We start from the raw sequence: 23,562 nt of genomic DNA on the forward strand, positions 1-23,562 counted from the left end.
TAATTAGAAGTATGTGACTCACGCTTAGCAAACTCATCTCATTCCCTTTCAGCTGGAACTCAGAAGGAAGCCTGAATTTTCTTTATGCACTCTTGGGTTCATGTACACGAGCTTCCCTCCCGCCTCCCTTCCTCTCTTCCCGAGGAGGGCAAGCCGTTTATGGCCAAAGTTGGACAATGAGGCTGCTCAGATTTCTGCGTGAAATCAAAATCCTTAAGTCAAGGCCGGCCCCACCCCACCTTCACCCCTCTGATTTGAGAATCTGACACCGACAAGTATTATAAAGTTACCAAGAAGCAACTGGGAGGCTGTCACCAGGCTTTTGAGGTGGCAAACGCCATCACTTTCGCTACAGGAAACCTCTCGTAGCTTTACATCTCCTTGGAAAGCCAGTATCACTTTGCATTTCCTTAGCGATGGCGGATGCTCATGATCCAGCAGAACTGGGTGGCATCACAACCAGTAGAGTATAAATGGCTCTGCAGGGCTGTGACCAAAAGACCACTGGAAAACGACTGCAAAATACTGGGTCATCTTTCAGTCATTCCTTTCTACCTGGTTTCCACTGAGATGTGCTTAAGACATTCAGGGAGAGGCTCTCAGAACATCAGCTGCGACGGCTTCTTGTGGAGGAAGTTAGTTATTTTCTTTACATTTACTTATGTGGTCCCTATGACTCCGCCCTCCCAGGATAAAAAAGAAAACACTTCTGCACCTGCAGCTGCTGGCCCGAGCCGAGTACAGACTCAGCGACGTGATGCGGGAGTCACTGCTGGAGGACCAGCTCGCCCCCGTCCTCACAGAGCCCCACCTCCTCGCCCTGGACCGGAGACTCCAGATCGTCCTAAGGACAGTGCAGGGCTGCGTGGAGGCCCACGGAGAGCACAGTGTCATAGCCGATGGCCCAGCGGAACAGCCGGCCCCAGACTCTGGCCAAGCTAACCTGACAAGCTAGGGGCTGGACGTGTCCGATGCAGGTACTACCCCTGGAGCCAGCAGTGGACCCGAGTATGGACCACTGCGTGCTTTCGTGCCCCTGAGACTCGGCAGGTCCTGGGGCATGAGCTCGGGAAGCAGGCGGAGCACTGGGATGATGGTGAAAGAGCAAAAGAAGTGGGCTTCACCGGCCCTTCCTCCCGGGTACGCTGCCACTTCAGTGGGCGGCCTTGGCTCCCTCTTGCTCAGGAAGCACAGCTTCGCCAAGGCCCCAGGCCGGCTCCTGGGCCCACTGGGAAATTGGGATAAATCTGGGTACACGCAGGCTTGAAAGGTTTGGAAACCTTGTTCTCAGAAGAGAGTACTAACTGTTACAAATAAAATAAAAGGACATCCAGTGGACACCTAACTAAACCTCCAGATTCTTTGTACCTACATGGGTAATTCCCAATCCTGATAAAGCACCTGGCATATCACAAGCAAACAAAGAAATCTAAAACTACTAATTCTGAAATTGGTTCAAAGTAGACCTCACACTTTCTGCTTATATTCCAGTCGGTGTGGCCCAACCTGAGGACAATAATCACTACTGACTGGGCCTCTAAAGTAATTTCTAGGAAATGTTATTACAAGAGGTAAAAGTAACAGGGATTTGCTCAGAATATCAGAAAAGGAATGTTTCAACCTGAAGACTATCTAAATATCAATCAAGATAACATCAAGTATGTCAAAATTAGCACCCAATAAAAATTTTAATGAAAGGGAACAAGGGTGGCCTTGAAGGTGGGATAGCACAGACCTGGGTCCAACAGCTATATGAGCCCGGACTGAGGCAGGAGAAAGCCAGGGCCCACCCCAGCTCAGTAACCACAGTCTTCCCCATGGTCCAGGAATTGTCCCCCACTCTTCCCCCAAGAGCAGCAGGGGGCCATCTGGAGGTCTGGCAGGCTAGATGCCCTTGTCAGCAGTTTTCTCAAAAAGGACTAAATCAAGTTCACTCTGCAAACCTCCTTCAGAAGTTGGTCTATCGGGGATTCCCAGTCTCCTGCACATTCCACCTACTGACTCAACATCGGAAACTCCTTTAACAGGAGGCTGTTTCTTATTCCGTAATTCACTACTAAAAACATAAAATGCCAGGAAAGTAGGCATGCTATAGAGTGCTTAGTCATTCCACAAGTAAAAACTCCTGCTTATATATCAACTCACAGGGTACGAGGTTGAGAACCAGGGAAGTCATCCAAGACTTCTGCAGTGTGTCCCAAAGACAGCAGACTGGACAAGGGAATCTCTGCCCCACCCCGATGCCCCACAGCACACTGCCCCTGAACCTCTACCACTCGCTGACCACACGTGAGGACGGACACGCGGGTTCCCAGCCCTCCCCAGCACAGACAGAATCCCCTACTTCCAAAGCACGCAGAAGAAAAATCATGCTGAGACTGATGCAACCCACCCAACTCAACGACTTACACCCATTGCAAAGCGTTCTTTCCCCTGTAATTCAGAAACCCCACGGAATTTTGCCCAATTTATGAAGTTGTATTCCTTTCAAAAAAAACCTTTTTTATTGATGGATTTGAGAGGATGGGAGAGAAAAAACACCCCATCGATCTGTTGCCCACTTACTAATGCATTCATCAGTTGATTCTTCTATGTGCCCTGGCCAGACAGTGAGCCAGCAACCTTGACATATTGGATGATGCTCTAACCTACTGAGCTACCCAGCCCGGGCTGAGGTTACTTAAGGAAAAAAGGTCAGCTCATTAATAGAGGACCCTTAATTGCAGAGACTTCCCTTACAGAGGTAAGTACTACAGCCCAGGGCCTCCCACATCATGAACTGTTTGCCTACTTCAGGCCAATAATGCCCTTTGGAGGGACCAGGTAATTTCACACAGGAGGAGAGAGGTCCACGCAAAGACATCCCAAGAAGCACACAGTGGTGTGGGACGTCCAAACTGCCGAGCCTCAGAAAGGTAAGCTGCAGCTCCGTCTCAGAGCACCTTTCCTATGACAAGATACTGGTTTTCGAATGGCCTAGAATACAAACTTGGTGTGCTTTCCAGAGAGAGAGCTGAATTTGACCACAATCTGTAGAGTACCCAGACACCTAATTATTCACTTATCTTAAACATTCCATTAAGTTTTCACTAACAACAAAATTAAGGTTCTATCATTTGTCAAAAACAGCGGAAAACAAGCCTCTCCTCTTAGAACTAGCAAGTTCTCCTACCAGGTTCATTCTGGACCATTGTTCAACTTCCCACGACATAAAAATCCTCCTGTCTCTATGGGAAAGTTGTCCTTGTTACTACTGACAGCAAACTAAGAAGTGAAAGGGACTTCTGTGGCATGTGACCTGGCAGAGAAAAGGCGTTTAGAGAATTCATGTATCCGTGAAGTCAGGAGGACACTTGAGTTTGAAGAGTGTAAAAAATACGGTCAATTCTGTTATTTATGGTAGTCTGATGGTCTGTGAAATGACCAGACACTAAATTAATGGAAACTGAACCATTTGTTCCCTGAGGAAATATGAGGGTTTAGGTTCCTCTGAGCCTCTGGATACATTTTTTGTCAACCAGTCAATACATAATCTTGTTTTAAGTGTTAAGGTATGTTAAAGAGACCTTAACATAGTGTTGATTCGGTAAGCTTGTGGTCCACAGCACTGTGTGTAACTCGTGCCTGAGAGAGGTTTATTTAATTCACTTATTTTCTCTGTAAGGCACGCCACATCCTTCTTACCCTGAGGAATACTGGCCAGCACTTCAGCACTACACTTGGGGGCCATTTTAAACAGCAAAATCACCAACAGAACGCACAAAATTGCAAAAAAGTGGCACTAAGCAGACCACGAAAAAGACATCTGATTCTAGTCTAAGAGCCCGAACAACAGGCAGAGCATCATCGCCTTGCCCGGCCTGACCGGGGCACATACGTGCTGGGAGACTGAGTCTTCAGCCCGCACGTCTAGAAGTGACTGTGATGGGCTGCGTACTCATTTCCGGGTTACAAATAAATGTTAGCCAAATGGACAAAGATGCAAAATTCGCTACAGTATCTGTGAATGAGAATAAACTGTAACTCATTTTGAGATTTAAAAAAATGACAAAAAAGCTCTCCATCTAGTGGTGAATTTTAAAATCACAAACCTACTGGAGCTCAATTGGCAGAACTTTCACGAAATTAAAGTATTATGCCCATTAGTGGTTTTGGTAGTCACAGCAGAACAGAGTTGAGTCACAGCTCTGAACTGATGCCAATAAGCAAATTCTAACTTTCTAGGTACGCAACAAGACCGGTGTCTGTGTAAAAGTTCCATAGGGTAAGCAGAAAATTTATGATTCCCCCTGTTAAATTCTCCTATGTTCATACAGCCTTTATTACTAACTATAGTGGCAGCTACTTTGGGGGGCATATCGAATGGTGACCTAGCAACTGCAGCTCAAGGTTGCTTTACCAAAACGGTTCAGCTATTAATTTGTGGTTGGATACAGTAGTATCAAGAAAACTGACATCATGTTACTTTAATGTTTAAATGTTGACATTTAAGGCATTAAAAAACAAAAAAACAATTCTATGTGAGCCAGTATTTTAAAGGGGGAATTAAACTCTAACCAGTATGGTCAACCTAGGAAACTTTTTAGTTGTATCCTGTTATAACTCTGTTGTTCCCACTCCAGTGAGTTGAAGGGAGGGATTACTGAATCTGGACAAGTTGTTACAAAGCAGTGCAAATTAAACGTGGTTCTAGAATACAACGTATCTCTAACTCACTGGATGTAAAGGAAGTAATACTGATATATTAATGAGTACAACTTAATTATCTCATTCCCCAGAAATCTGTGGAAGAGATGTGAGGAATAAGAGTTTATATATGTAAATTATATAAACACACCTAAATATCTAAGTGACTATTAAATTTAAACTGAAGAGTATGCTGACCCAGAAAGAACGTTTCCCCATTAAGTCTGGGAAAGTTCCAAAGCCAGAGAACCAGTCTTCAATAAAAAGGAAATCTTCAGCTTTTGAGTTAATTTCTTCCTTCCACTACTACTTCCTTCCTTCCTTCCTTCCTTCACTATACTATGTGAACAGATCTGCTGTAACTCAAATCCCTTCTAAGCAAGGTTTTCAGAGTCAGTCTTGGACAAACTGACTTGAAAATCACCGTAAAAAACCCACTTGAGTCTTTTTGAAACATGAATCCCGTAATTCACTTTTAATTCTTGCCCACCGGATTGGGAGACCCAAGGGGAGAGGTGGAGGGAGAAGAAAAGGAGAAAGGAAATAAAAACCGATTCATTTAAGAATTTAAATTATTTAATGTTTTTTATTACTTGACCTACCATTAAGACAATCTATAACAAAAAGAATAGAGTATGTTAGCACACACAGTATAATCAGACTAGTAACCAGGCAACGATACAAAATGGTCCTTTGGCCATCTATACTTTCTAGAACAACAGATCCGAGAAACTCACTTAGCAAGCCCAGAAATGATGACTTTAAAGTCCTGATTATCAACTAAGACAAATTATGCCGATAGTGATATCTCACATATAATCAGATTGCACAAAGATAAAGCTTTAAATGTGATAATTTTTAAATTTAGCCTTAAAATTTCATAGATTAAAAACTACAAAAGGGAGTAAACAGCAAGCCAAACAACCTAAGAGCAGAACTCATTTAGGAAGCACTGTTTGTATCTAAATACACATGAACATGATTACGTACACACATGAAACTGCAATTTATGGCATTCTAAATAACGCACTTAAGTACAGTTTGGGCATTAAACAAAGATCAAATCAAGCTTTTATGCTAACAGGAATATAACTTTTATTTTTAATTTTTTAAATATAAAAAGGTAGCTAAACACAAAGTATAGATCAGAAAACTGTCATTTAATATAGATTATTTTTAAACATAAAAAATTTGTAGTAAGGTGGCTTTCTCTCCCACACTAAGATGTAAATAAAACCTCTTTCCCAGATTTATACTCCAAACTTAGTAGTAACAACCCAAAAAACTGTTCAAATCTATGAAAAAAAATCTACCATGGCCAATTTAAATAACCTGGGAAACTGTAGGAGAGGGGATTAATAATCAGAGCCAGGTGCATACAAATGGAAAAATGCTTGCAAGTCACTCCCAACTATAACCCTACATTACATATAAATCACAATGAAAATAAAAGTGCCTACATTACAGAACTGTGATATTTTGTTTAAAAAAGTAACATAATAAAAATAAACTGTTGGGTATCATTGGTGCACATGGAATAATGTAACACAGAAGGGTGATAAGGCTGGAAAATACTGAGATACAGTTAAGACTCAGAACAGAAGCTTACTTTAGAAAAACAAAAAGCCTGCCAGAGAAATAAATGCTAGAGAGGAAAGCAGAACTTTTCAGCAGAGTGGCCTTTTAGACCAATTTGAAACAACACAGACACATCCTACCCCACCCCCAACCCACCACAAATTCTAGCTGATGCAAAAAAAGAGGGGAAAAAGTCAAACCAAAGTAGAAAACTTCTTCCCAAATCTCTTGCCCCAGTGAGTTCAGTGGGGCAAAGTCCCCAGCGATGAACGCTGTCCACCTGGCATTCTCCCTTCAGCAACAGCACCTCCCTTTTCTGACGCCTGCTCCATACAGTCTGTCTATTGCCAGCAAATCCAGTCTCCTGGAGTCAGTGCTTAACGCGCACAGGAGGCTCTCCTGGAGTCAGCAGAAAGATGTGCACTAACCAACGCTCCACGTTAACGACCAAGAGTGCAGACCTTAAATTCTCATTCTCAACTCAGCATCTGATGATCTGTATTTGGCACTAGCTGGATAAGTAAAGGTCTAATCAGAATTTGTGAGCTGAGGCAGATGTAGTGAAATCATAATCAGTATCTACAGCCTATGATTCAGTTTCAAACTCAAAAGGCAGGTATAGACAGGCACCCCTAAATGTATTTCAGAATTGGAGAGGAAACTAGATATAACCAACACCAGGCAATGAGCTTAACAAACAAAAATTCTGGTTAAAAAGGAAAAAAAAAGTAACAGATCATATCTATCTGATCATTAGCAAAAATGGGCACTTTTCCACCCTTAATCTACTTTAAATATAGGCAGATACCTTTCTAAGATTATACTATATCCATTTTTCCTAATCCTTAGAGCTTAATGAGAAATCATTTATTCTATAAAGAAATATGGCATATATGGCCACAGTGTAAAATATATTTATGATAACTGGAAAATCATATCACTTAAAAGATCTTGCACGGTTACACCCTTACTCCATGGTAACTCATTTGGTGCAGGGATCTGCCCTCACCCAACGGCACAGCACGCACTGCCCAGGCTGAATACTAACACTGCACAGAGAGAAGCAGTAACAGCGAAGTCTCCATAGAACTCTCTATTTATTTAACTGCGTCTGAGCATTCAGTTAATGCTCCAAATTAAAAACGGTGCAATAAAAGCAACTTTTAATATAAACAGACAAGAAGCTACGATGCCAGTGGCCACATAGTGCTGCGAATAGGGAAAATAATGCAGTCTGCAAGAGTGAAGCACGGACTGGGAAGAAGAGAAAAGGGAGGCACAGGTGGCAGATTTCAGACAGACAGTGACACGAAACTGTTGTACTGCTGGATGTTTCGTTTGAGGATGTCTGAGCACGGGCCAAGAACACGTTCAAATCTAGGTCGGTCCAGCTTAACGCACTTCAGAGGGCCACGAGCCACCACCGTGGCTGCGCGGGGACGATTCATCAGCAGAGCTATTTCGCCTGAAGAAGGGAGAAAGAGGGGCGTGAGAGGGGGCTAACTTCTATGGGAAACATTTTCTTAAGAGACTCACTCCTGAGAAAGAGAAAACAAATACGTGTTTCTCTTAATAATTTAGTACAGGCCACATCACACCTGCGCTTAAATAAACCAACTGATAGATGAGACAATCACCAACTTAAATTATTAACTGAGTAAAGGTCAAAATCTCACACTAGTTCTCTAAAAGGCAAAAAAGATGGCAATTCAAAGATGAAATTGAAGAGAAGGCAAATTATGGGACTGGGCTATCACGCTGAAAGGTGACTTAAAGAAACTATGTATTTGTTCTGAGGAAATCTACATACCAAAATAATCAGAAGGCCCCAATCTTCCCACTTCAACAAACTCTTCATTTTCTGACCTACGTTGTAGCACAGCAGCTGTCCCCTGTAATAAAGTCACCAAAAGACAAAACAAATACTCTCAAATCCAGGGTGGCATTTTAATACGTTATGCAATTTAGCTACTTGGAGAAAAAAAGGATTCCTCGGTTATTTCCCATCCTCTGTGTTCACATGATTAACAGCGGACTGATGAGAGTAACTGCATGAGCTCGATTCCTCTTTGCCCCGCAGCCTCTGCTAGGGGCTGTCACATCAAGCTCGGGGACTCGGGTACTTGCCCTTGAAGGGCTCAGACGGATTAGCAAACTAGAGGCAGCGGGGTCCAAGCCCGCTACCCGCTCTTCTGGGTAAGTCTCACAGGGACAACTCACCACTCCCTCCACAGTGGGGGTGTCTACCACAGCGCTGGCACCACGGCCGCAGAGTTGAGTCTTCATGACAGAAACTCTAGGGCTCACGAAGCCTCAAGTGCGGACCAGCGGGCCCTTTACAGAAAGAGCCCTTTGATTGCCCCCTCCCTGCTCCCAGGCTAAATACAACCAGTTAGCATCTCCTGAGCCACATGCACAGAAAGTTCACTTTCTGGATCTACTTGTCAGTCAAGAGTATCTGCTATACATTTCCATGCATTGTGAAGACATAAAACATAGTAACTTTTAAAATTTAAATCCTTGCCTTTGAGCCTTGGTTGCCAAATGGCTCAAACACATGATTTTGAACCAGATTATGCAGAACCATTACAGTCTGTTATGCTACAGTTTGTTTAGCTTGCGTGAGGATTAATTTCAGTAGGTCAGATTCTGGCTCTTACTTTATGAAAGCCCGTTCCAGAATTCTGACTCAAACTCATTTAAAATGTGTTGGTCTGACGGAGAACCAAACAGCATTTCAAAATGAAAGGTAATTTTTAAATAAAACTGTCAGATATTCTTTAAATCTAAGGGTGTACATCAGAATTAACTCCCTTTTTCTCTCTTACGGTGCACAACTTCTTAAAAAGTATCAAATGCAGAGTTCTTTACCTCCAAGATAATAAAGAACTCATCCCCTGGTTCTCCCTGCACCACAATCTTTTGTCCATCCTCAAACTGGACCGGTTCCAATGCATCAGCTACCGTGAGACGTTCCCACTTGTCCAGAGACTCTGAAAAGCAAGAATCAAAAGAATTTCTCCGCATCATTTGGTATTGCTACAACTGGCAAAACAGAAAGCATAAAGACAATCGACCACATAGCCACGTCCATTCAGTACTCTAGCAGTCTCTCAGGTGAGAAACGGCGCCTGTCTTCAATGACCTCTAGTCTCAGCAAGATCCTCCTATTACTCACGGATGACCCCCAGACCCTGACTTCAGCAGCCCCCGTGGCAGGTTAATTTAAACAAACTGCACCCAAAGGTAAAGGAATACAGAAAGAGAGTCACTCAGTATTCCCAGACTGCCCTCAGCGTAAATTCCACCTGCAATTACAGAACCCAGAAGTAGCAGTGTCACCATCCCCATCCATGTTATTCCAGAGGGTCACAGAAATAATTCATCTAAATCTTCAGCTGAATTAATTTATCAAATCAACAAGAACTAAAAAATAGTTTGGCCTTTGGGAACAAAAGTTAACACCCAAGATACTTAAGCAAATGTAACCATTTCAGAGAAAAGACAAGTAACAGGGGAAATAAAATCAATTCACTGTAACAGAACAATGGCAGAAGACATTCTACCTCGTAAAAATCACTATCCCCTCCCCCAATGAAGAACAGGTTCTAACAATACAGAGACTATCTCCAAATTTTCAACAGAACTTACAGCATTTTTTTCAGAGAAAGCCAGCAAATGACACCTAATCTCTCTAGAGAGGAAATGCATTCTTGGAAATACTCACTTTCCTTAACCAAAAATCTCACAGAAGGAGCACCAGAGACAGAAGTCACAGGAAGAATAATTGTAAACGTCCATACTCAGAGGGACGACACTTAACCTTTGTCTCTCTAGGAGAAATGAGTAGCACAAAATTCCAGAAAGCTTTTCCCAGGTCCAATCATTTCTAATCAAGAGGTTTGTCATATACTAGCAAATTAAAAACACTCTAAAATTACTTCTAACTTTATCAAACTTTTAACTCTGTATTCCATGTGTTTTCCATTACTATTAGTGAAAAGAGAATTTATAACTAGTGTAGTTTTTATGAAGTACAATAGATTCTGCTTAAGTACTGCTAATACTTCAGCTTAATAATTCTCCATGCAATCTTCCAAAACTCACCTAAAATAGACACTTTACTAAGAAACTCTTCATACATCTTCCGCTTTCTCAGAGTGCTTCCCTATTAAAAAAAAAAGTTATAAATATCATGAGTCAAAAAAATGTGTAATTATCACATAATTCTGTGGAGTAATAAATAAGTTTCAAGTAAATTAAAAGAGAAATCACAGCTCGTTGCTGCTGCTACCTGATACATGATTATTTTTCTTCACGGCGAAGATGGTAAGCCCCCTGTTAGCTCAATAAAAAGCTCTCAGCAACTTGCTCCTAAAAGGGACCCCAAGTACATGACCAAAGACAATTCCTCATACCACCAATTAGTGAAATGCAAAGAAATTAAATGATCAGTTCTCAAAAAATAAATAAAAACAAAAGAAATATACGTGGCAATAGCTGAATATATTTCCAGTTCAGGGTCCTTCCGCATTACCCCAATCTTCCACAAAAAAAGTTTTCTTTTTTGAAAAAGAAAACTGCTACCGCTTACAGACCCTCCCCTGCAAAAAAGTGCCACAGCACCGAACTTAACCAAGTTGTCTCATCTGCAAATTCTGTGAAATAGATCTGGCAGAAAAAGGGGAACACGCCGTCCTCTGTTAATAAAAGATCCTTACACAATAAGCTACCTTGGCAATTCATACACTTATAAACAGTGATACACATATATATCTATTCCCCAAATACAGAAAACTTTCAAGGTCCATCTAACTGCATATTGTCAAGTAGCCAGATGGGCACCACACACATTTAGAGAACCATTCAAGATGACTAATGCCACCAGCTGGGACTCAAACGTCCAGAGCTACTTCATAAATTTTTTGCAAAGTTCGCAAAAGTCTGACTATATCAGCAGAGTGTCCCGATGGTTTTATTATTTTGTTCCTTCAGCAAAAGGAAAGGTGACATTTGCATTACACCGATAACCCGCTTTCAGTTCAGGGAAGCTGATTACTCCTGAATGGCCTTAAATAACTTTTTGCACTTAGAAGCAGCACTTATGAGACTATCTGTGATCAGCGAATGGAGAGTTCCAGACGTGAGCTGACCATTATTGTATCCACCACATGTCTTCCATGTTAGTCCTGGCCCAGCTTTTGTTCTAAAAGATCACTGTCTCAAATGGTACAATGAATAATGCTGAACCAGGCTTAATGCAAAGCATTCCATCATTAAGAGTAATATTCTCACTTTACTTTGGTGACATTACTCAGTTCAAATACTAGTGGCATAGACAGGTGGTCTAAACCACATTCCAAACACCATGGTCTTACCATAAGGATTCTCCTGTAGCTGTCTCGGTCGATACCCCACAGTTTCACATTTGTCTTAGCTTTGACAGTGGCTGCTCTAGGTGTCCCATAAATCAAAGCAAGTTCTCCAAAGCTCCCTCCTTCCCCAACACTGGTTGCCCATTCATTGTTGACATAGACCTAAAATACAAACAACAAAATATTGTTTTTTCTAAATACATAAACACCCAAGTATTAAAAACTCACAAACCTTTTTCAGGAGTCAGAACCTGAACTTCGTTTTAAAACAGAATACACTACATTTTCAGTACAAAACAGAGCAAAGTATTTCTGACAACGAGTTAAATTAAGTTCAGAAGGTCAGTGATTTACCTGGTTTAATCACCTGCTAAGAAAAAGCTACTCTGTACTGAGGGATCAAGGCAAAAAGGTAGACCGAGTGTTAATAAAAACCACATACACTTACAGAGCACTGTGCTAACTAATAAGCATTTTACTAGCATAGAGCACTGGACTCTCTAATAACCCGGAGAACAATGACGTTAATGTCCCCATTGCATCTTAAGAGAATCAAGAAAGTTGTACCAGTTCCCAAGTGACTGCATCTAGAGCCTCTCCCACCCCTCTCACTCCACGGCTCGCGCACACATGCCTTAACCACTGCTCCAGGCAAGTTCTGAACTCCTGCCTACCTAAAGAAATTACCTTTAAAAAGTTTCTCTGTGTCATTAAAATATTTGACAAAAGGTATCGATGAAATTTGTCACACAAGGGCTATAACAGCCCTTCAGAAACTTAGAAGCAATAAATATCAATACACTGACTTTTAAGATTATCAACATATTTTTGTTCCTATTAAGTAAATCTTACATCCATCTCTCCTTGATCAATCACATAGAAGTTATCCCCTTCATCACCTAAAGGAGGGGAGAGTAAAAAAGTCAGAAGCATTTTACAAATTAAAGAAACACAAAAGGAAAAAAAACCTATCCAATTGATGTAAATAATAAACTTATTTTATAGTTGTGCTATGAGAAAGAGAGTATGTTATAAATGAATACAATCTTTCAGGAAAAAAAACGCTGGCAATGTATTTTTAAAATCATAAAACTGATCAAATTTTTAGTCACCTCATGATGAAAAAAACCTCTAAAAAATAACTTAAAAAGCAGCCATATATGTGTACAAAAATATTATCTGCCTATCTCCTATAACAACAAAACAAGAACCAACCCAAATAATAAGTAACAAAACATCAGACTGTCACAAAATAATATGAATGGAAAATAATATGAATTATAAAGACCCATGAAAATAGCAAGAGTACATAACAAAGGCAAAAAGGGGGGCTGAGGGGTAGGCCCAAAAGATTAGACCCATGTTGGTATTCAGAGGCAAAAAGGTTAAGAATCACTAGAAGGTATAAAACCTCATAAACAGATGAGGTAACATGATGAAGAAAATAGAGTTCTGCTTATTTCCCACTTTATAAGTGGTTAATAATAATATAAAGAATATATAAAATATATGATTCTAAAATTCCATTCGACATTCAAATAAATATGCAGGAATTTCCTTTAACAGTTACTATAAACAAAATTTTATCTGGTAGGGAAATATTAGTCCCTTAGAGAAAGTGTGTCTTTTGGCTCAGATGATTTTAATTTTAAAAAGAAACAGAAGAATTCCAGTGTGACACACGGAAACTGGTAGGCTGAAAGAGGAAAACAAACTTCCATTTTTAAAAACCCTCCTGTGTTGTCTCCTCTCCCAGAATAATACTGTGAGCCACAAAAGCAGCAGCCCTTACCTTGCTGAATAACAGTCTCTCCAGCAATAAAGGAAGCCGGAAACATGGCATCAAAAATATCACTGCAAGGGACAGAAGGCCTCGTGTTACATCTCATGTGCCTCTTCTATGGACTTCAAACATTAACCTTAAAATTCAAGCTCCTAGATTTTCAGCGGGGATTGTCATCAGGTGAATAATGAGCCTTAAAATGTGCAACAGTGATGAGCCAAGTCTGGGACCACAGCTATACAGGAAAGCCTATGACAAAGAGCCCGTACCTACCTTCTCTCATTATCATCCAGGTGTGAAAACAGCACATTCTTTTCAATGGCCTTGGCTAGAGCAGCCATTGTCTTATAATCTTTTGGTATAACCTAGACAAGAACAGAAGGTCAAATAACATTTCATGCTTGCAACCTGCACACAATTAAATGAAAAGCTACATTATGGTATTTAAATGACTGCTCTGAGTTAAATATTTTCAACATAACACACATGTACTACTTTTGATCCAACAAAGCACTCAACAAATATTGACTAATTAATCCCCTTGCCTACCGCCAGACCTGTGGGCTGGTATTTAAAGGATGGTATTTGGCTCCCGGTCTACAACTAAAGAAACAAACTAAAATCACCTTGACCGAGGTCATTATCCTAAGACAAAACCGAACATTTTATGATAGCCATTTTTTTTTAACTGTGATGAGATACTATTACTTCCACAAGCCTCTAGCCAGGACAATTCTCTCCCCCGCTTCAAGCTAATAGCATAACCCAAAATGGCAGGCAGGTTCTAAGGAAGAACCAATTAGGATAAAGCTCATATATAGGATAAAAAGTTAAAAGCCACAACATGAATTACAGGATGTCAAAAAATTGAAACCATGATTCAAGAGAAAAAGTAATACTACTTCCTACTACTGCAAAACAATAGCACAGGAAAGACAGACTCCCAAAATGCCATTATTCACTGTTTTACAATCACTCTTATTAGTTATTTTCTCTGGTGGCGTGTTACCACAGAACCACACAGGATGGCGTTCAATCTACCATGTTTATGTTTTACTGTTCAAAACCATGCATGCATTCATCAAAGGAAACTAGAGAACTACCATGTGGGTCCCCAAAACACTCCCCCAAACGCTTAGACACCAAAACGACCTTTCTAACATAGGACGCGGCATCTTCCTCCGTGTAGACTTCAGCGCTGATAGCACCCCGTCGCCTGCGGCCTTTAACCACTGGATTGGGGGGAGGGGGAGAGATTTCATCCTCCCTGGAATCTCCACGAGTGCTTGCTTTCTGCAGATTCTGAATCTGTTTGGCCTCCTCCTGAAAAAAATTACAGATTTACAAAATGAGACCTTTCAGGATGTGAACTTGGTATTCTCATATTCCAATGGTAAGTCACTTCAAATCCCTTCCTCTTACCAATGTAAAAGTTAAGGGGAAAAGTCAGTTCCCAATGAGAAAAAACAGAGTGGAGTTTGAAAAGAAATATCCTGAAAGGACTGTTTCTCAGATGATAATAGATGCCATACTTATTAATGAACAAAAGCCAGTAGTACAAGGACACATAACACGCAAGTAAAAAATTAAGGTAGTCATGGTAACACTGACAACAAGGATTCGTAATACACACAATGGTAATAAGCTGCAAAACAAAATCCTAGGGAATTAAGTGTTTTTGTATGCTGCTGCAGACAGCACGAGACCCTCCTTCCCCCAAAAATGGACTCCAGCACAGCAAAGTGATCCAGAGTGCCTCGAGTACTGGGTTACTTCACGCACTCTCGAGATCTGCGTGCCCGTCCACGTCAGGCCAGGGAGACACAAAAACCCATAGGGACAGTCCTGCACCCATGGAATTCGTTTCTACTTGGAGTCTCAGGAAAAAAACAGATAATGAAATGATGTGACAGTAAAAAAGAATTTAAATTAGATTGAATATAACAATACTTCTCTGAGCAGAGTTACAAAAATTCTTCATCAGTGTTTACACATGGAGTTAAATTTTTTTTAATTTACCTGCTTTTAAAAACTTTTTGTTCAACTAATTCACATAAAAACTAAGATGAACTATTTAACGTTCTTTTGTTGTTGTTGTTCAAGTACAGTTGTCTCCACTTTCCCCCCTTAACATTCTTAATTTATCAAATCTAGAGCCTTAAAAAGAAATTCCTCAGGTCTACAGCAAAGAATGAGTTCATTATGCCAGATATAAAATAAGAATGAAAAAACAAGAATGTATTATCCACTATTTCTCATTTGACTCATTTGCCATTATTTTTCCAAAGCCATCTTTCAAAATCAAAATGAACTAGTTTACTAGCATTTACTATTTCAGAAAACTTTTTTGAAAAAAATGGAACTAAGGAGATTCCTGTTTTTTCTCTTGCATGGTGCTCAGCCCTCATTTTGGCATCCAGACAAATAAAAAACTACATACACGCAGCAAAAAAAGTCCAGAATTACCATATCAAGGTATTAACAGTGTTAATTTCTTATCAGCACAATTATGACTGATTTTTGTTTTTTTCTTTTTTGGAAGGATGGGGCCTGCTTTATTTTTTTTCATTTCTCTGGATTTTCTAATTTTCAATTAAGAAAACACTCAATCAGAAAAACATATAACAAAAATAGATTTAATATATTTGTGTATTTGATTATAAATGCATTTACTTCTTGACCAAATAATCCAGTCATTCTACTTCTAGAAATTTACTCTAAAATATCCATATATGTGAAATGACATATATACAAAGTTACTCATTGTATCATTGTTTTTAGTAGTGCAATAAAACACTGGAAACAACCAAAATGGTCACTAATGGAATAATCTGAAATAAATTACAGTGTATCTAATGCAATGAAATGCCACACACGTCAGAAAATAAAAAGCTCTTTTAAATGTGAATTTGTAAACGCCCACATGCCTATGGACCAGTGGCTGCATTCGAGGAAGACAACAGAGAGAAGACTTCTCATTGTTACACCCTTTTGTAAATTATGAACCGCACGCAAATGTGTAACCCATTTCTTAAAATCCACTTTAGAAAGCTCACTTCACTTTCATTCTTGTGACTGCAATAACCAGTGAGGTCTTCATACTCCTATTAACACGGAACTGTAAAACTCAAGTCCCCCAGAGTTTCATTTATAAGAGTATAAACAAAAACACAAATTCCACTTCCTAAATTTGTCATTGGAATTTCACAAAAATTTCACTAATTTCACAAATAGCATCTCATTTGGAACTGTATTCTAATTTAATTTTTTAGATAATTTTGAAGTACCGGAAGCATTTCAATTTTAACAGTATGTCATGGATTCTCATCTTTAGCAGCACTCAGATATAACCTAATCGTGATGACTCAGAGCCATTATCAAGATCGATTTCTAATTATGTATTATGACACATTTCTATATCCTGCTTTTTGCTGTTGTCATTCTGTCAGTCTCTCCTCTCTTCATTCTTTCATAATTAAAATGACACTCCCACACCCCCCTCCCCATTGGGTTCTACTGTTTTATGTTCAGATTCTGTCCCGACCACTTAATATTTTCACAATTACTTGTTCCCTCCTTGCTCCTACCAGTCCGTTCTTCCCTATAGGTAAAGTTGCACCCCAGACTTGGGGCTTGACCTTACGACTTGCTTTGACCATGCAACGTTAAGTGGACATTGCATACCAAGTCCGCTTGTATGGTTCGGCTCTGCCCCTCTGAGCTTCCGCCCCTCTCTGCCTTGAGAACAGCATGCTCTAACAGTGTGGCTGCTCCTTCCACTCGGCCCCAGAACAAGACATGTGGAGTTCAGACAAGATGTGCTGAGCCCAGAAGAGCTGCACGTGATTGAGACCTAAGGAAGGTCTTTTGTATTAAGTCACTGAAATCTGAGGGTTATATGCTGCTACAACAAAAACTATTTCACTATGTGATCAGAGCCACGTTACTTTATCCTTCTTAATTTTATCTGCTACCTCTGTAAAACGGTAATAATCACCTACCGCACACATTTCAGAGAATGAATGTGTGTGTGTGCTATGTGCTTCACATGCTGCCTAGCACACAGGAAACACTCAATGGTTGGAGCTGTTAAAATTTCTCTAATCTATCAGATGGGCAAGGTTCTAATAAATAGATCATAAAAGTGAACTTGAGTTCCAGATTAGGATCTGAAGTAAAACACAGCAGCTTTCAATGGACCACCTGTTAGAGTCTGTGGTGCAGAGTGGTTGAGGATACCAGAAATACGACACCTGGTTAACACAAGGAAGAACACGACCTAACACCTAGTGTATAGAACAAATGACTTGTTGAAAAACTGAAAATCTAGTTACCTAAAGTCCTAGCTAAAGAAATGTATGCAAGTGAGCAAAGACCCTTGCATTATAGGAAAAGTCTGTTAAGCTTTGACCTTCATTGAGAGGTAAAGCAGCCAACACATATGAAATCTAAAAATCCCATCTGCAAAGAGACTAAGAATTTCTTGCCTTCCCCCTTGCCAGTGCTTAATCAGTGCTATGGTAAGTATGGGCTTTGAATCCACCACCACACATTCAACACTCCCTATAAAAAGACACGTAATGTCTCACCAACTTCATCCCCTCGTTTAACGGTGTCTATTGATGTCCAAAGAGAAGAGGGATCACCTTACAGTGACCCATTTCAGAACCAGATCTCCAGGAACGCACTTTATCTCAAAACACAAACACCCATAGCAGCCTGGCTCGGAAGTGTAACACTATTCGGACATTGCTTAAAAAGACAGAAAGCCATCTTTCTACTACAATTCCAAGACAGCAAGGCTACATTAATAGGAACTAGTTGTTTGTTGTTACAGTTATTTTTAATTATTCTAATCATGGTACTAAACACCAATTTTAACAAAGAACTTTTCAAGAAAACAGAAAATGCCTGACCGCCCAAATATTTTTAAAATCTCGGTATAAACAGATTCTTTCACCAATAAATATGTCAATTAAGAAATGCCCAAATCAATGGGATATATTATAAATATTTCCATTACACAATTAGATAATGATTATATACCGCAGCAATGCCTCCTAATTGGTTCATAATCATTATGAACCATATCAAAACTTCAATCTGCATAAAAAAACCTGTAAATTTATCTGACAAATTTACAGAAGCAAATCAAACTACTCAAAACATGTGGCTATCCAGACTTTTCTCATTCATCATTTCCTGAAGGAACTTATTAAAACACTGTCTTTCATGGAAAATTATCATTTTCCTTAGAAAAACATATACACGTGCTTTGGTCACACTGATACACACACAGTGAGGATGAAAAACAAAGAATAAAAACCGGTTTAACTTTCTTTAAAGAGGTAACATGTCCTGATCAAAACTGTAAGGACAATTCTGCCGACCGTCAACCTTGGCCTCTGCTCTAGTCAATCCATCCGAGGCGTATTCTACAACAGAAAGGCCTTCACTGACTCAGAACTTCTGCTATGACCGGTCACAAGCTGGACCCAAATGTTTCACTACCTGGGTTTTAAAAGGTGGGATAAGGCTTATTAGGTTTACTTGCTTTGCTGAGGCAGAAAAACACGTTAACTGCTTTCAGGTACTACAGAATTTCTCATTCCATACCACCTCTGTACTACGTCTGATCAACTGTATCTAGTCCGTTTTTTTATTTAGCAACTTTTCATGTACTGATTAAAACACAAGTTTGGAAACCCTGTTCACCAAGTAAACAGCGTACAGCTTTGTTTTCTGATAAAAATTACAAATGCCTTAACTGCAATTCCTTTTTGAAATCCTATTGTAGACTTATTTGGTCAGAATGCCTTTTCTTCCAAAGATACAAATTAGTGACATTCTACAGCATTACATTTAACAACGGTCTGGGTCATCTCATCATCTCTCCACACTTATTTTTACCTTCTCCAACCTCTCAAAGTATTCCCTGAGGAATGCCATGGGTCTCTCAGGCCGAGCGGTGCACAACTGCACAATGGAATCCTTCAGCAGGGCCTGAATGTTGTGCTTCTGCACGTAGAGCTCACATTCCCGGAGGCTGCGCTCCTCCTCAGTGGCTGCAGAACTGCCAGACGCCATGGTTCTCGGTCTCTAGGAGGAAAAAACACACACATGTGCTTGTGTAAACTATTTATAAAGAGCAAATGCCTATCTGGCCTTTAACTTAACAAATTCATTAGGACTGATTCACAAGCATTTTTTCCCCTCCCTAAACAGATTTTTTGAAGGGAGGCAGGGGCTAAGGAATAAGAAGATATGTAGAGAAACAGCGTTCTTCCAAAGAAGTGTTTCATTCAGTTTCCGCTACAGGATCTAGACTCTGCAGATGCAACAGCAAAAGGCAGTAACCTCAGCTCCAGGGAGGAAGAATGAGCCACTATCCCCTGCTGAGGAGTCAGGCCCTTAAGGGAATTTCATTCAGTTATCCCCTGCAAAAAAAAAAAAATTACAGTGACGTGGGAAGTGTGTAAATGGTAAACAGGACAGAGAATTACAAGGGCACACAAGCAGGCTCTAAGTGAAAGCAAGTAAGCACAATGAAGAACATCTCACATTCCCTGTATGAAACTCCTACCCCAAGGGGCTGTCCTAATATCGCCCAGCAAACCACTGGGGCGAAGGATCTGATGAGCCAACTACTAGCATAATCAAAAAATTGTAAAGCATAAAAGAAACCCCGGATGAGTTTTAAAAGCAAACTTTTATTCCAGAGTCTTTTACCAGATTCTAGCCCTAAATGATAACCCACTGGTAAGAGGGAAAATCCTTAATAGAAAAAAATATATATCTTATGAAGTAAACAATAAAGATTTGGACAGGAAAATGTCAAAACATTTTCTTAATCTGGACAGGAAATATTAAAATATGTTAAGCTTTTAAACTTACATAGGTACACTGCACTTAATGAACATTAGAGGGTTCCAACTACCTTCATGTGAAGTAAAACAGAGCTATAATAATGGGCAGCTAACCCTACCTTGGAATTAAAAGCTTAGTAATCTAACAACAAAATCATAAACGGTTATCCTTCTAATTCCTGATTACTAAACAAATAGCATTAGAAAATAAAAGCGAGGTCCACAACTAAAATCAACACTAATCAGACTTCTCCTAATACAATGCACATGAAACCAGTGAAATGAAACTGAACATGTAAAAGCACAAAGAAATACTCAAATAAAGGGCTGAAGTGCTACACTACTACTTATCTTGTTTTGGCAACTTTCATAAGGGTTAATGAAGAGCAAGTTAATTAACAGACCCTGAAAAGTATGCAGCTCACCGACAACATACATTCAAGGCCGCAGAAGCATCATTCTGCTACTTCAGAAATAAACACTTAAAAGAAAAAGATCATTTACTTGAGGATGGGCATACACAACACCAGCCATGTTTCCAGGTCAATCACATGAACTGAACTGAGGCTGTCCTGCAGTAGCATTTTATGCATCTCTAATAATACTGAAGGCCACCAAGTGCAATGATAAATCAGATCTTTTACACTTCAAAACATTCAGCGATTTTTCGGGAATATCAACACGTGTATTCAACTGACCAGAGAAATAATTCAAAGATTAAGGAGGACGGGGTCTAAGGGATGAAACTGCTTTTTGTTTGAAATAAAGTAGTGTATTACAAAGACCAAAAAGCAGACACTGCAGTCACCATATGAACCCCTGAATTCCTAACTTCACGGCCTTAACAATAATCGAATATACTTAGATTGACTCTCTACTTGGTACTCGGTCTGAAAAGTTCAACAATGTAGCTTCTCCCTCCAAAAATAATTTAACACTTAAAAATTTTTCACTGCATTGTCTCTACACCTAAGAAAACAGATTATTTTGTTTGAAAATTCAGTTGTGATAAAATGAAGTTTCAAAAGGATTACGTGCTAGAAAATATTTTAAACACTTAAGACTCTTGCTAATTAAAGCTGCACACCACCACCGCCTCCCGCCTCCCGCCCCCCGCCCCCCGCCCCCCGTCCCCCGCCCCCCAGCAGCCACGATCACTTCTACGGAGTCGTCTGGAGAAAATGTGAGCTTTCTTTCCTCTGCTGAGACGACCAACCCTTTTTGGGACTCTGTCAAGCAGTTACGCCTTTTGGCATCACACCTGAACTGAGCTGCAGGGGTTAACAGGTACCGCATTTTCGAGAGGAAGGACGGGAGAGTGCCCTTCAGTTCACTTAGGCCACAGTCATGGCCACAAAATGAAGAAGAGAGGCAGATCCTTCATCCTATCCTAATCGTTAAGGCCACCCTGGTGGCCAGGCCGGCTCGGGAGGAGAAAAAAAAATCGGGAAAGGGAGGGAGGTGAAAGGGGAAAAAAAGGAAATTTAGGAGCCAGACCAAAATCGTGGAGGGTGGGGAGGGAAGTAGGGAAACCCAGAAAGAAGAAAAAGCGATTTCTGGAGGAAAAAGTAGAGAGGAAAACAAGAACTGCTGGGTCTCAAGATCAGCCAGAAACGCCAAGGAAAACCATGGCCAATGCCGGTAAAATTCGAGCTGTTGTCCTTCAGGAAATGAAAGAAGGCGAGCGAGGAGGCCCCGGCGCGCGGGGCGGAGGCGGCAGGGGCGCGTTGGCCGCGGAGGGCCGGTGAAAGCCGCGCAGGGCCGGGGGCCTGAGCTACGCGAAGTGGGGGGGGAGCGCGCGGACAGGGGGTGGGAGGTGGGGGGACCGGGCGGCCGGGAAGCCCGACACCAGATCGGCCGTTCCTGGGGCCTAAGGGGCCTCGGAGGTGCAGAATCTGCCAGCGGAGGCACGGCCTGGGGCTTGAGGCTGGCTGGAGGCGCCAGCCGAGGAGGGGCAGGGGGTGCGGCCGTCCCCCTGCAGGTCGCTCCCCGTGACGCCATCTTGGATCGGTCCAGAGCCCCCAAACGGGCAGCGGGGAGGCGAAGCTCGCCGCACCAAGACCCCTAGTCGACTGCACTTACCTGGAGATGGGAGGCGGCGGGCACGGGACTGCGGGTGCGAGTCTGCGGCTTGCTGAGCTCTCTCAGCGTCTCGCTCCCAGCCCGGTTCTACTCTGCGATAGCGGCTCCGCGGCGGCTCCACCGGAAACGGCCCGGGAGCAGCCAATCACTGCTCGGCTGCTAACGTCAATGCGCCTCGCTTTGGCCAGAGCCGTCGCCTTGACAACCTTAAAGGCGCAGCGGCCCCAGTTTCTCCCCGGCCCCTCCTCGAAGGACCCCGGCCCCACCTCACCCTCGAATCTTTCTGCTCCTTTCCATCTTACCTCCTCCCTTCTCTACAGCCCTTACACACTCCTGTCTCTTCTCCTTTTCCCACTGTAGCCCGGCGCTTCCCTCCTGTTCACCTGTCCCTCCTTACCTGCTCCTCTCTGGATGCCTCAGGTCCCCTGTAGTCTTCCTTCTGCTCTTCACTCCCTCTCCGCGCGGCTTTCAGGAGCTCCCTTCTCTCCTCGTCTCCTGTCTTCACCTCACTCTCGCTCCGATCTTCCTCACCCTTTTCTACCTCACCCTCTGCCTTTTCTCCCTCCCACTCCCCACCCTCTCCCCACCCTCTCCCCGCCCCGGCCCACGTGGGGCGTCTCGGTTGACAGGTGGGCAACTCCGCCCCGCGGCCCCGCAGGGGGAGGACGAAGCGCCCGGGCGGGGAGATTCGTGCCTTTTCCCGGCCCCGAGGAGGCGGCGGCCCCCGCGGATCTGCGGCAGCTGCGCCGCGGGCCGAGCGCGGGCGGATGCCCGGGATGTGCACGCCCGGCGGTGCATCCTGTGCCCCGCCAGGGCCGCGCGGGCCTCCGGGCTCCGGCCGACCATCCGGTCCAGGAAACCTGAGCCCCGCCAGGTGTCTGCTTGGCAGATCGGCCCGCTCTCCCCTCCGGGGGGTGCTGTCGTCAGGAGAGGCCACACTGCCCCCATGGGCACAGGACACTGGGGAGGATTTTGCGAGGGTCTAAGATTGGCCTGAGTCCTTCTAGAACCATCACGCCCAACGCCGCGTGGTGAGAAGTATAAAGCGTGCAGATTGGCGCAAATGTTCGGTGACCACACGAAAAATCTCTACTGACCGCAAAGGCTGCACTAATCAAGGTTGATGGGGGGGGGGGGGGCGCCTTTACTGCTTCAGCCATTTTTTTTCCCATCAGAATATCTGCCCGTGGAA

The 23,562-nt window shown here is 42.1% G+C and overlaps 2 protein-coding genes across 4 annotated transcripts in view; one reads left to right on the forward strand and one right to left on the reverse strand.

Annotated features, from left to right (window-relative positions):
* FAM20A (FAM20A golgi associated secretory pathway pseudokinase) overlaps positions 1-5,258 on the forward strand; it is a 35,541-nt gene extending 30,283 nt beyond the window's left edge. Inside the window, exon 11 of the mRNA XM_045182527.3 lies at positions 691-5,258. Within this exon, the coding sequence (XP_045038462.2) occupies positions 691-955 (265 nt within the window). The 3' untranslated portion in view covers positions 956-5,258. The remainder of the gene's footprint in view (positions 1-690) is intronic.
* Positions 5,253-22,926, reverse strand: PRKAR1A (protein kinase cAMP-dependent type I regulatory subunit alpha). Of its 3 annotated transcripts, XM_045182592.2 has the most exons (12): positions 22,768-22,912; positions 19,780-19,859; positions 19,333-19,521; positions 14,575-14,745; positions 13,696-13,787; positions 13,432-13,493; positions 12,492-12,538; positions 11,643-11,801; positions 10,372-10,432; positions 9,136-9,257; positions 8,075-8,156; positions 5,253-7,729 (listed from the first exon to the last, which is right to left on the reverse strand). In XM_045182592.2, the coding sequence occupies exons 3-12, from the start codon at positions 19,507-19,509 to the stop codon at positions 7,557-7,559; spliced, it is 1,146 nt and encodes a 381-aa protein (XP_045038527.1). In that variant the 5' UTR covers positions 19,510-19,521; positions 19,780-19,859; positions 22,768-22,912; the 3' UTR covers positions 5,253-7,556. The 3 variants fall into 3 exon arrangements, with proteins under 3 accessions (XP_045038527.1, XP_024429030.1, XP_024429029.1); XM_024573262.3 differs by lacking the exon at positions 19,780-19,859 and having other exon boundaries at positions 22,768-22,926; XM_024573261.3 differs by lacking the exons at positions 19,780-19,859; positions 22,768-22,912 and adding an exon at positions 22,371-22,529.
* Between the last annotated feature and the right edge of the window lie 636 nt (positions 22,927-23,562).

This window comes from Desmodus rotundus, chromosome 9 (assembly GCF_022682495.2).
Source record: "Desmodus rotundus isolate HL8 chromosome 9, HLdesRot8A.1, whole genome shotgun sequence".
Lineage (NCBI taxonomy): Eukaryota > Metazoa > Chordata > Mammalia > Chiroptera > Phyllostomidae > Desmodus > Desmodus rotundus.